At 36.9% G+C, this 14,050-nt stretch overlaps 1 protein-coding gene across 1 annotated transcript; it reads left to right on the top strand.

The window, feature by feature from the left end:
- Window positions 1–107: 107 nt before the first annotated feature.
- Window positions 108–9,330, top strand: LOC140150493 (tRNA N(3)-cytidine methyltransferase METTL6-like). The gene is made up of 6 exons (XM_072172514.1): window positions 108–222; window positions 2,926–3,259; window positions 4,288–4,425; window positions 5,495–5,665; window positions 6,777–6,918; window positions 7,624–9,330. Exons 2-6 carry the CDS (start codon window positions 3,023–3,025, stop codon window positions 7,767–7,769), a joined length of 834 nt encoding a protein of 277 aa, XP_072028615.1. The 5' UTR covers window positions 108–222; window positions 2,926–3,022; the 3' UTR covers window positions 7,770–9,330.
- The last annotated feature ends 4,720 nt before the right edge of the window (window positions 9,331–14,050 follow it).

A 14,050-nucleotide genomic window follows, 5' to 3' on the forward strand; every position in this document is an offset into this window, starting at 1 on the left:
GGTCTAAATTTGATTGGGTTAAAGGGTCTTTTGTAGCAGTCATTTAAAAATGGCGGCGCCCATGGAGAATTTTGATTCTGGTTTATTTATCTTCTTCTTCTTGGATGAGTCGGTAGATACAGATTATTAGCTGCAGTTCACCAACTTTATATAGAGTATACATAATTAATTATATGTATACCTTTTGTTTTGATGTATACCTGTCGGGACATTAAAAAAGATGTAAGTTTATATAATTGTCATACTGTATGAGGATTTTTATACCTGATCTCATGTACCAATACCTTGTGTATTGGTACATGATTCGGCGAGTATACTTCAGCAATAGCGAATATGTGGTCGTTTTTTACTCTGTTCAAAACGTCACATGTACACCAAATACAGCCCCCGAAATGGTCTACTTTTAGCGTGCCTTAACTCAGAAACAGTTTAGTCAAAGTTAAAAATGCGATCCCCAACCCTTTGCTTACCTTGGACGAATTTGCAGTATTTTCCGCTAGCTCCGTGTTGAAAAATGGCGGTACATGCCGGTACAAACATAGAAATGGCCACATTTGCTTCAGTCCTGGTATGAATATTTCTTCCGTAATCCAATGGTTGCAGCGTGGGCATCACGATGATAGTCTCCTACACAACCAGCTTGTGTCGGCCTGGCCTTCGTCGATCCTAAAAGTGAGGACAGCGTGAGCTCTTACCTGCGTAAAAGTCTGTTCGACAAAGGCAATAAGGATGATTGACAGCGCCGTTCATTGGGCGGAGCCATTATATTACAGCAGACAGGTTGCGCTGTTCTCTGACCTTGACTGTTCGTCACGTAGACATACCGTGACCTGGGTACACGTACAGAGCGGGGGGGATGCGACTGCGGCCGCCATTTTGACACGCGGTATCTACTCTTCAGAAAAATTACTTTTGGTGACGTTTTATATCAAACAATTTTCGATGACGGATTTCTACTAGGATTTCAATTTTTTATTAATGAAGGTGCATGTAGTTTTGAGGAATAACACGGGATGTTTCGAGTTTTATTTCAACTGGTGGTGTAGGAAGGTGGGTGAATTAAGTGAATGAGGCGGGATTGAGGTTTTGTTGTTTCAACGATCCGGTAGTAGGATCTAAACGTAGGCTAAAATGTTTAATGACGCCATGTTTACATGAAAACATTAGCTGCTGCTTGAGGTCAGTGTCGTTGAATTCTTTACCTAAATTCCTTTCAGGATATTCTGATTTCACTTATTTATGATGTGTACGAAAATTCACCATATAAACTCAAAAGTGTGAATGCAAGCTGTTATTGCTGACAATAGAAACATTGTTGCAAAGTCATTAAAAACAGGTATGTATTACAGACATTCTTTGGCCGAAACGAGATACAGGCTAGTTAGGCAGTCTAGAGGATTTTGTTGAACATTCTCTATAGTCACATGTGATTGATCATGCATTCCATTGCATTGCCATTGATTGTAGAATGTAGTGGCAGTGATAATTACAATGTAAGCTTAAGCAATGTAATGCTTAAGCTGAATTTAGGCTGGTTTCACACTTTCTGCTGAGCGGCATGACACTTCATCATGTCGCTTGCTTGCTCTTGTCTGCAAGTGGAGCGGCACACGGCATGCGCGGTATCACTCTGAAATCGTACATTTATGTCAGAGCGGCACTGCTCCGATTTGATTTGACTCCCAGCGGTGCTGCCGCAGCGGCAAAGCGATGGAGTGATTGATAAATCGGTTTGCCGCTGGTCACCGCTAGGGTTTCTGTTGCGACTGCGCAGTGAAGTAAATCATCTTCAAAGCGGCAAGAAATTGTACATGTATTAGGTATGCCTATACCCTGTGTGGGCAAGTCATACTTCAGTATGACTTGCCCTGAACGTCCATATATGTTCGGAAGAGACGGATGAATTGCATGACAGCCTGCCAATTTAAGCTTCCTATAATATCATTGCACATAACATACGAAATCACAAACTTACAAACTTTAATATGCACTTCAAATACAGCAGACCAGCTGTTAATTATTACCGATCCTGTAGAATAACTTACATATAATCGTCCATTTCATGGAATCCCGTTGCTCAGAATTGCCAATTTTATTTTTATCTGTCAAATGCGCTGTGGATGTGCTCCATAAAACACAGGTGTGAAACTGACTTTATACCACCGGCTCGCTTTCGCAGAAAAGCCAGCCTCGTGGTACTGGGTCATGACGTCATCGTGGACGTATGCAAAATTTCCGACGGGCGTCATATAACCCATATTGTGATTGGTTGCAAAAGCCATTCTTTGAAATCGTAAGCCAATCAATGAACGTGACGGCCTTTTACGGTATTAATTAATGTGACTCGCCAGTAAAGTACGTCGGGGATTAAAAAAACTGTGAAGTAGGACCATGTGCTTCTTTTGTCCAATTTGCCATCAAGATTTTGAATGGAAACAGTTCAGACCCAGAACACAATCATGTCAGATATTAACATTTTGTTCTGGGACTGATTATTCAGAATAGTTTAGTATGAAACCAGCATTATAGGCCTACTCTATTGTCGAGTGATTGCGATGCACCACTTTTGAAAAGCGATGAGCAATCGCCAAATTTTGCGATGCATCGTTCGTTGCTTAATTGCATTTATACTTTATGGCGATAGAAATATCGAGAAAGATTAATTAGCAAAATAATAAATCCAGGTGGTAAGAAATGATTGGTTAAATCATTCATGTGTCAAGCGATATCGCTCAGAATTTGAGATTTTTTCAACTGGCAAAAGTGACATAATTTTTACCTCAGCAATTTGTATCAATTGATTGGATGGAAAAATCGCTCGCAAGACATTGAGTTTGGGCGAGCGGTGCGAGCGAGAGCGATTACTCGCCTCAAACGGTATTTGTATACATATTGTACATGTATTTGCAAATTTTTTGATTTCAGATTTTGAAGTCATTCAAAGAGAAGAAATCAAGATCTTCATGAATTTGAAAGGAGTAGAATTTCCACTAAAGAAAAAGTAGCACATCAACTAGATAGAATGTCACACACAGACTATCCATTTCAAGCTACATCCAGTGGTTTAAGAGAATTAACAGAAGTGGAAAAGAGAAAACTAGCAGACGACAAAGAGGTTGTCTCAGAGTTTAAGCAAAATAAGCTGGAGAAAGAAGCTCAGAGAAACTGGGATTTATTTTACAAGAGAAACTCTGTGAATTTCTTCAAAGATAGACACTGGACAACTCGTGAGTTTGAAGAACTTGCAGGCATAACAGAGGTGAGCATGTCATATTATGAACTAATTTATTAGTCTCAACAATAGGCCTACTAAATTGGCAGGAGCAGGTGCATGCCATTTGTGGATCTTTAGTGACCACCTGTTCTGGTCATGGTTTGAACCTTCTGGTTCCTAATATGAGGCACATCAATGTTCTGGGGTCCCTTTCACTAAACTTTTAACCATTCGTAACTCAAGTAACCGTTCATAAGTTACGAAAACCCTATAAAACATAACTTTACAAAGGGTCCCTGTAGTAAATCCCTATTACTTACAAAGGGTACCGATCATATATCATTTGAGTGAAATGGATTTTACGATGTGTCATAAGTTACAATTGATTTTGAGACTTACAAAGCTTTCATTAAGTTTTGTGAAATTGACCCCTTGACACAGATCCACACAGTCCACACAGAGCCTTTTTAGTGAATGGCCCCAGACCATGGAACACTCTCCCAACTTATATACAAGGTACAATGCTTTCACTGTTGACATACTTATTTCATCAGAATTCTTATGGTTTTATTAGTTTCTTCTGCATGGTGTTACAGATGAACTTTGTTGGCATAAAGGTTCCTGAGAGCAAGACTTGAGGGGAGAGGAGACATTTGAATTTTCTCCTTATACATTACATATGTACCACATACTAACAAGATTAATTTGAGATGCAGGGGTGGGGGAGGAGGGGCAATCCTGGCTGATGAGTGGACCATGGGCCATCCTTATGCTTTGTAGCCTGATCCATGTATAGAGGCCCTGCATGAAATTATTGATTGGCTCCAAACAAAGTATTTGAGCCGGTGTCCTTCACCGTAGTTATGGCGGAGTGCAGTCCATTCAAACAAATGTTGTCATCAACCTATTTGATCGTAGTGCAGGGTTATGTGTGTGAGATGAACTGTCACGGTAGATTGCAATCATGCTTTTGTTGAATACATTTGAGTAGTCCGCCATATTTACGGGATGATACGTCACATGCAAGGCCTCTATTCATTTCATACACATGTTTCTGTTTTCTTTATTTTCAGGGAAGCACTAGTGAAACACCAGTACTATTAGAAGTTGGTTGTGGTGTTGGTAACGCTTTGTATCCTCTTATTGCTGAGAGTAAACATCTTTATGTACATGCTTGTGATTTCTCCCCTAGAGCTGTACAATTTGTCAAGGTAAATGAGCATTTTGAATAACACTTTGCTAAAAAGTACTGCAATTTAAAAGTATTACTGTGTTTGGAAGTTTGTGCACTCCATCACTGAAATGTTTTACCTTTTTCACTTTGATTAAACCCCCCACATCGGAAATGATTGTTTCCCAAGAAAACAGCAGACAGCAGGCCAGACCATGGCCAGACGGTAACATGAGTAGGTTTATTTCACCTTGAAGGCATGGATAGTCTTACAAATATGAGCTAACTTTCCCCTAGATATGTAGGCATCCAATATGACTACAACTGGCATAGATTATACACTTATTTCCACATCCGAGTTTCCAAAGTGTGGCTTTAATGATAAAAGACTCTGCTACATATTATTCATGCTGAGCAGTTCATCATCAATGTACAAAAACCATGAAACATGGAAGGTATGATAACCATTAATATTGAGATCATGTTATCAGGGATGTACCTTTACATATACATGTATGCCAGTCCAAAAGCCAATGGCTGAATAATAAATTTGCAGTCAGGCTTGTAAAATATCAGATTATATACCTGACTGATAGCAATTTTGCTTGCTGAATATTGATCTCACTATGTGGTGCTAGCAAAAAGTTTTGTCTTGATTCACCTTTTCGGTAAATCCCATAAGCCTTTGTGGATAGATCTGTGATGTCGTCACTAGTTGACGTCTCGCCAATGTGCACATCGTTTATCAAACTTCATTACTACGCATGTCAAAGCTGCGCAGTAATTAATAACAATGTGTGCATCGGGATGACAACATCAGAGCTTTACCTACAAATGCTTATGGGATTTAAAGAAAAGGTGCATTGGTAATCCAACTGGCTAAAAAGTTATTATGCATACATGTCTGGATGTTAACACACATTTAAAAGACAGTGCGATGAATCTCCCACATCCCAGTGACACATTATCATAAACCTACAGTGTGTGTGTGTGGAATGTAGAAACTGCATGTAGATCAAGGATATGGAATCTATACAAAACAATTCGGAATATGTCAGAAGTAAAAGCTATTTTCTAAATTCAGTAGAACAATATTATACTTTGAACAGGACAATGCAGCTTATGATCCTCATAGAATCAACGCCTTCCAGTGTGACCTCACCAAAGATGACCTTGTAGCACATATCCCAGAATGCAATGTGGATGTGGTCACCATGTTGTTTGTATTATCAGCAGTGCATCCTGACAAGATGATAGAAGCACTTCAGAATGTTCATAAAGTAAGTCTAGATGTGTGGCGTGATCAAGCAAACTCAGCCTGAAGTTGGATATCACAAACATGGTATTTTGTTCCCCCTGTAAATGTTCTCAGAGCCAGAATTTCTTTTTGAAAGTTATACTGTTTGGATATATAGGTGAAAACTTGATGTCACAATTACATTTAATATCCAAGCAGAAAAGATTGATGGTATGTTTATGAACTGTGTTGCTTGGTGAATAGAATAGGGTCTTTAGGGGATTTTTTTTCCAGCTTTGAGCAGCTTTGTGAATCTTAATTACAAAATTGTTGTTTCATATTCAAGTATCAATTAAAGAGCGTAGGTTATAAGGCCATCTTAATTATATAGTTCGACTCAAAGCTCTCTTGCGCATCAGTATAAAATTGTTTGAACTTTTTTTAATTATTGAAGAGAAAAACATTGCAAGTCAATTCATATTTCCTGTTTTTCAAAAAAAAAAAAAGTGTGGAGGTTTAATTGTTTTGCAGCTATGTTTTTGTGACACTTAACATAAACAACAAACATATTTTGTGGCAAACTTGTCCCAAAGCTTTTATCCAGATAAATTGACCCACAAAAAAAACCACTGTGCATTAGGTTTTCAATTTCTGAAGAGCTTTGAGTGAAATTATTTAATTAAATTGTTTAATTAATTCATTGTTTGATTGATTCAATATTTGCACACAGCATCATCCAAAATTAAGATTATTTAAAGTTAGTAACTATTTTGAACTGTTGCGATATGGTAGTTCACAATATCTTGCAAATGGTAGTGCGCTTTGGCAAAAATTGCATTCATCATTTCATAGCGAGTGTGTAGAAGAATTCAAATATCACAGATATACTTTTGTAGGCCCTGTGGTTCTTGAGTTATGTTGTAAAGAGGGCTGAAACAACAACATTTTGTAAAAAAGTATATAACTCATTAACAACAATAAATCAAGCAAGTTTTCAAAGTATATGATTTGTAGAATGAACTTTTGCAAAACATTAAAGTGTTATTTTTCAATAATATATTGATTAAGATAATGAAAATCAATATTTTGGTTGCATCGACCAACAATACCGCGTCTACCCTTAAAGTAGCAAACTGATTTACCTTTTTAAACAGGTTGTAAGACCAGGTGGATGTGTTCTCTTCAGGGACTATGGCTTGTATGATCATGCAATGCTCAGGTTTGCTAAAGGACACAAACTCATGGACAATTTCTACGTGAGACAGGATGGCACAAGAGCATACTATTTCACTAAAGGTAAATTGTTGCTTTGATACTAGCATAAAGAAACATCCTCATCTCAGTGTCAGGACAAAGATGTTACCTTGAACTCTTATCAAGGCATGTCCGTCTATCCAGGATGTGATTTTCTATTGTTGGACGTATTGTTCAGTAAGCTGCATCAATGTCTTGCATCCATGTAGACGCAATTGAATTTCAAATCAAAATCAAGCTAGTTTAAGCTTACTCAATATACTTCCCATAAAATAAAATTTTGTGGGACGCACATACTCGCCCAATCCCATTTGATCCAATCCCTTTTGGTATATTCTCACTTGGTCCATGTCCCATTTAATCTAATTATCCACTTGGTCCAGACCCAGTTAGTCCAATCTCACTTTAATAGTCCATGTCCCACTTAGGCCATAGTCCAAGTCCCACTTAGCAATGTCCCACTTGGATCATTCCCTTTAAGTTTATGTCCCACTTGGGCCATGGCCTTCTTGGGCTGTGTCCCACTTGGGCAATGTCTCACTTGGGTTATGTCCCACTTTGGCCAATAAGGCAAGTTGTTCCAAGATGATGATATAAGTGTATTCAATCCCTACATGAGAATTTGTTGAATTGAAAAGAAAGACGTAACCAATCACTTTGTTTGGTTGAAAGCTGCAAGTTATCTGGGACTATTATCTTAAAAACTGATCTTAATATTTGTGTCATATATTTTTGTTACATTTCCAGAATTTCTGAACCAGTTGTTTGTATCTGCTGGCTTCAAAGAAAGCACCAATGACTATGTTTTACGGCAAACAGTGAACAAGAAAGAAGGCATATCTGTGCCCAGAGTTTTTGTACAAGCAAAATTCACAAAACCAGATCATAGGTGATAACAAGAGTAAGGGCTACATAAGAGACTGGTTAAGAGTGAAACAGTCTCGCAGAGGAGTACTTCTGGAATATTATATCGATCGACTTGATCATCAACAGTATGATGCCTACAGTGCGACTTCCAGTGCTTTGGGATCCGAGAGGAGTCAACAGAAATTATTTTATTATAAGCTGCCTTAGGGAACAAACCAAAAGTTTGATGATGTCCTATAAGAAATTTTGAAAGTTGCATTTCAGTTCATTCAACTCTCACAAAGCATGAAGTGCAGAAACAAACAAACAAGTAATATTAGGTCAGGGCTACTGCATTTTTTCAGAGTTTAATGAACCAATGTGCAACTTTCAAAACTGCATCTTTTCTTACATAATTAGCAATTGTGACTGAATGCAAACAATGTGTGGCATTGTTAATTGGACCTGTTTTGTCAAACAAAATGTGCTATAAATTTGGTTCACCTCAAGTTACATAGTGACGTATGTGCATATTTCGCTGGCCGCAGTATCAAATCGTGCGCCTAAACTTAATCGTTAAAAGGGTACATGCATGTGTACAAAAGGGCGTTTTGTCGACACGCTTGCGGCGCAACCGCAAAACAGCATTGACGTCACTACCGAACTTGAAGCGAACTAATGTATACAAAAGCTTTCAGATTTCTTGGGGGGACTTAGAATTTGTGAACCCTTTATTTTGTGGATACACTCTATAGACAAGGTGGCTTTTACAATGTTTTGGATGTTGAGGGGAAAATAATGTTTCGCCTGGTGAGAGTTTTCTACATGCTAGCAACATGTAGGGACTGCTATAATGTGTGCAAACCTTACAGTGGATTCCATATTACGTTGGCGCATTGGAGAAAAGGTCAAAGAGCATTGGACCTGGATCATTGTCCGAAATAGGTGACAGAATTAAGTCTTATTGATCTCTTCCTAACTGCATACGGAGTGCAGAGTCAGTGAGCTTGTCAATTTAATATCTTGACAAAAATAGAGGTTACTCCAAATGAATGTGGAACATATTTATAGTATTGGTAATGCTTGTGCTTTCATAGACACCTATAATCTCTTGGTCTTCACTTAAAATGCAAGAGGTACACTTCTTGGTTCCCAGATGGGACTATTCCAGATGGAGTTCATGATAAAAAATGTGAGTCAATAAAACAATAATCCGAGGGGTCAGAGGTAACTCATTTTTTTTTGCAAAAATGAGATTTTGATATCAAAATTTTCAGAAACATGAGCACTTTTCAATAAACACATAGAAGTCAATGACCAGTGAAACAGACTTAACTACGTAAGTCAGTGTGGACCATTATCTCATCTTTGTGTCACTGGCCCCTCAAATTATAACTTCATTAAATGCTTGCGAAGTTTGACCAGAATGAAATTAAAGAACTATACAACTAGAAACAAAACTTTCAATTGAATTGAATTCATTTATTTTCAATTAACACATACCATTACACAAGCACTCTAATCTAAAGCGTGCAAGGTAACTTTTATATTCAAATATTTCCATTATGTACAAGTTATTGTTGTTTTGATAATAAATAGCAAAAAGAGGGCAACATTATCAGACATCCTTCGTGTTATTACACTTTTTAAAGGTTACAATAATGATAACCTTAGTAACTAATTTACAGCATAAGATCTGTATGCACAAAACAAGTTAGACCAGGTCTAGTTAGACCTGGTCTAACTATGGAGATTAGTCCTATGGAGAAGGAACTTTTTTGGTATTTTATACCTTATTCCATGTAAAGTGTGCTGAGGCTTGTGGATCAACGTCTAAGTGTTGTGCCTGTGCGTAGCGCACTACAAATCACTGCGCTTTTTTTTCTATGTTATTGTAGATCATGAGCTGTCACGTTAAGGGTTTGTAGCTTAATATTAGATGGCTGCAGTTTAACTATAATCGGATTTCGCTAGGAGTAAAGGAGGAAAAGAAAGGATCCCTCCCTAATTCTAACCTCCATAGTTACTAACTTACCATGTCTAATGTTAGACCTGGTCTAACTTGTTTTGTGCATACCACACTAAAACATTATTTTCATACCTACATGATTTTATAAAGGCTATTTGAAAGATCTGCATTTTTCTGGCTTAAAAGAAATCCATGGGTTTTCCTTCACTCTTTGATTACAATAAACTCTTGGGAATTGTCCAGGTAAGCCACTATTTTACCAGATGCTGGTTTTGTCAGTGAGATCAAAACATGATTTTGTGGCAAGACACCAAAAATATGCCAATACAAAAGTTGTTAAGAATTACAACTTTGTACAAAGTGACTTACTAGAAGATACTAATTTAGTTAAAGTTAAAACTGACTTTTTTTTCAGCACAAAAATTCAACTAACCTTGAAATTTTGAAAAAGTCCTATGCTGTTCTGATAGCTATACTGCAACAAAAAGTATCCTTACAGTTTAAAAAAAACCCTAAATTTAAAACTAAACCATATTTGGGTGAATTTATTTTTTTATCTAATCCCGCACATTATGACACCCCATTGAATCAAAGGTAACCTCAAGAAGTTAAGTTACAAGCATTTGATTAGACAAAGGTCCAGTTTTGAAAGTGACAAACTGGCCTATACAAGCCCAACAAAGAGACAGCACAGTTTCTTCAGTCAAGCTTTATTCAAAGCAATAAGTTTTTAATTTATCACAAAATTTCATTCATTTTTCAGTTCCTAAGTTTCAGTTTTACTTTGTTTTAAATTAAAATTAAAGAAGGTGTGCATAAATGAGCCACCCACCTATGTCAAACCAGAAGTCTAGTCAGTGGATTTGTTGAATAGGCCAGTTTGTCACTTTTAAAACTGGACCCTCGTCTAATCAAAAACTTTACTTCCTGAGGTCACATTGGATTCAATTGGGTGTCATAATGTGCAGGATTAGATAGTGCATCTATTAAAAAAGATAATTTAACCACGTTTGGTTTAGTTTTCAAATTAGGATTTTTTTCAAGTGTAAGGATACTTTTTTTGGCGCAGTGGAATTTTAGGCACAACCTAAAACTGCCCTTCCGTAAAATTCCCACCAGCAAATAAGGGCACAGAACCTTAATTCTTGTTGGGATTTCAGAGGAGGGAGCTCTCATGAAATTTACCCCCAAATGAGCGCAGGTACGCCATTAGGCGAACGTTTACGGTGTATGTGAAATATTAATAATTTCAAGCAGTAGCATACATGTACATTTGTATGTTTGCTTATAATGCTTTATTTCAACGTAAATATTGAATGATATCATACTTTATAATACCAAAATTGGTAATACAGGGTGTCCCAGAATGATCTATACCGGGAAAGATGGATTTTTTAGGTATGAAGGGCATATTGAATGGTCATATTGTTTTGCATTTTAAGTTCTACATATATTTAGCTTTCTCAGATTTTTTAGATTTTAAAAATTGGACGTTTCTAGTAGAAGTTATAGAAGATTGCGTAAAAATGGTGAATTCTAAGTTTTGACAACGCAACCTATTTTGCAAATCTGTAACATTACTACCAGTTCAGCACAAAGTTATTTGGAAAAAGTTATGCAGGTATTTTAGTTGTGCCCTGTTCATATTTCCACTAAATAGCTGATATCTATCTATTATTTATGACGTTACGAAGCAATCATTATATGGAATTAAGGATTTGTGGCCTAATCCCATTCTCTCTTTGGCGGTAGTTTTAAATATAGTTATTGTGGTGTGAGGTCCATGTCATTTGAAATGCTTGCAGAGATCAAACTGGTTGTGGTACAGAAAAGACGGCTCCTCAATTTAGTGTACAGCAGCGTGGATTTCTTTCAAAAACTTACTGGCAAAGAAGATTCATTAGACCATAGTGCATAACGTAAAGAAGTTTGACGAGCACGGAACTGTCAGGAATCGGCAGAGTGAAGCTTCAGGTGCTCGTAAGACTGTAAGAACTAGAGCGAACATTGCAGCTGTCTGGTAAGCTTTAAGGCGCAACCCCAACAGTAGTTGTCGAAATGCTGTGCCAAACATCCCACGCTCTTCATTTAATCGTATCGTGCCATTTTTCAAAGGTATGCGAGTCGTTTTTCATCGATTTTACATTATTGCATGCCACGCCAAAACAAATCAAGGTAGCGTGCTGAAATTAACAGAATAAGTAGGAGACATGTCCAACATTATAATGCTGGTATCAAAAATAGATACACTGCCCGTCTTCTATTTTTAGTTATTTTTGCAAACACGGTACAAATCATTCTGGGACACCCTGTACAACCCTTCACTTCAAATACACTAACAGATACATGTGTACATAGAATATGTTGTCACATTTGTGGTGTGATCAAGCAAAATCAGTTGGGCATATTTAATTTTCAGTTTTCTCTATTTGTAAACCTACATTTTGGAAAAAAAACCATTGAAATTGAACATTTAGTTCCAAAAATGAACAGCTAAAAAAAACAATTGTTTCTTTGTTTGGCTATATCTGGATATCAAAAGTGCCTGACTTCCGACTGATTTTGCTTGATCACATCACATTTGTAAGTACACCCCTGTATAGTACATTAAATAAATAGTGTGTATGCAAATATAAGGGAGGCACTATATAATTATGCAGGCACTTGAGGTAAATCGGTGGTTGATTCCGACACCCTACTTACGTTTTATGTATTACTTGGAAACAATCTGAGAATGTTACTATGAAAGTGCTAATTGTTTGTAATATTTCTTGCTTTGCTGATTTTTAACTTTTTTGCTTGTTTTGATTTTCTTACATTGTAGACCCCACTTGTAAACAGAGAGAAGCTAACTTATATTGTAACTTAAAATTTAAAATTGTGACTAAGGAGTAGCATAAATTTTTTGATGGGGTGTTGACCCCATCCGAGAATGGCAACTTCACTTGTGCATAAACAGAGTTACCATATTTCTAAATCGCCTTCAGAACTCAACCCGGGTTATTTTTTTCTAAATTCAAACTCTACTTCAAATCAGTTCACAATAGCTATTGAAGCATCAGCAAATGAGGGCGTACATGTAGAGGTTTTTTGTTTTAAAGTCAACTATTCGACTGAAGCTGACTTCATGCTCTGTGTAAATGGGGTAATAGACCTATATATAAAAACATCATTTTTATTCTTTCTGTAGTTGCCTTGAGTGCAAAAAGCACAAAAATTCATTTTATGCAAAAATATCAAACTTTTATAGTATATCATTCTAATTAATATTAGTTGTGTTGGAAGAAGGGGCTATCGTGCACCCTCAGAAATCAACTGGTAATCGACGTCTCTAGATCAGAAACAATCAGTACAAAACGATAAGCCATGTTAAAAAAATGTCCCATGGGTCAATAGGGGTCAAATTTCATACTACAGGGTTCAAATTTAAAATTGCTCAGATTTTGTCGAAAACCACACCAAAGTATTCCTCTGGTCATAACGATTCAGAAAAAGTAGTTTAACCTATCTATGTCACACCGTTCACCATTGATTTCAGAGGGTGCACGATAGCCCCTTCTTCCAACTAAACTATATACATTGTATGAAAATATTTGTTGACTATCTACACACAGGTCAATTAAAGGCGATTTCAATCTCAAGGCACCAAAAGTACAAGCCCCAATTTGTTTTTCTTCACATGTGCCATTCAAGACAGCTAAAGTCAAGAAAAAATAATATGTTAGTTTCTCAAACATTTGGCAAAAAACGCACATGCTATGCTTTTTTTTAAGTATAAAAAAGCTATGCAAAATGGGGGGTTTTTAGCTCTTGTTTCACCTGAAATTATTCTTGGACAAAAAAGACCCCGAAATAGACCTACACAACAAAAGCATATTTTACATACTACATGTAGGGTGAGTTTGAGAGATGAACCTTTGCCTGTTCTTGGCCTAACTAAGCAGATCACAAATCATGCAATCAGGGCAACAACTACATCAGCAACACATAATTTAAAATAGTGATATTTCTCTAAATGGGCTATTCCATTTCAAATCCACACTCTTCTGTGGAAGATTTTGGAAATATCTTCCACAGGGAGAGTATGAATTTCAAATGGAATGACAACATTAGGCAGTTCCATTTGAATTTCATACACCCTTTGAGAAAGATTCAACCTGAATCTTCCATAGATAGAGAGTGAGTTTCAAATGGAGTTGCTAATGTGTTAATTCCATTTGAAATTCATACTCCCTCTGTGGAAGATATTTCCAAAATCTTCCACAGAGGTAGTGTGGATTTTAAATGGAAGAGCCCAATATGACCAGTAGAATAGTGGATAGTAGAGAAATTGTTGTATCACAAGATATGCTTTGCATT

Source organism: Amphiura filiformis, chromosome 4, assembly GCF_039555335.1.
Source record: "Amphiura filiformis chromosome 4, Afil_fr2py, whole genome shotgun sequence".
Taxonomy (NCBI): Eukaryota; Metazoa; Echinodermata; class Ophiuroidea; order Amphilepidida; family Amphiuridae; genus Amphiura; species Amphiura filiformis.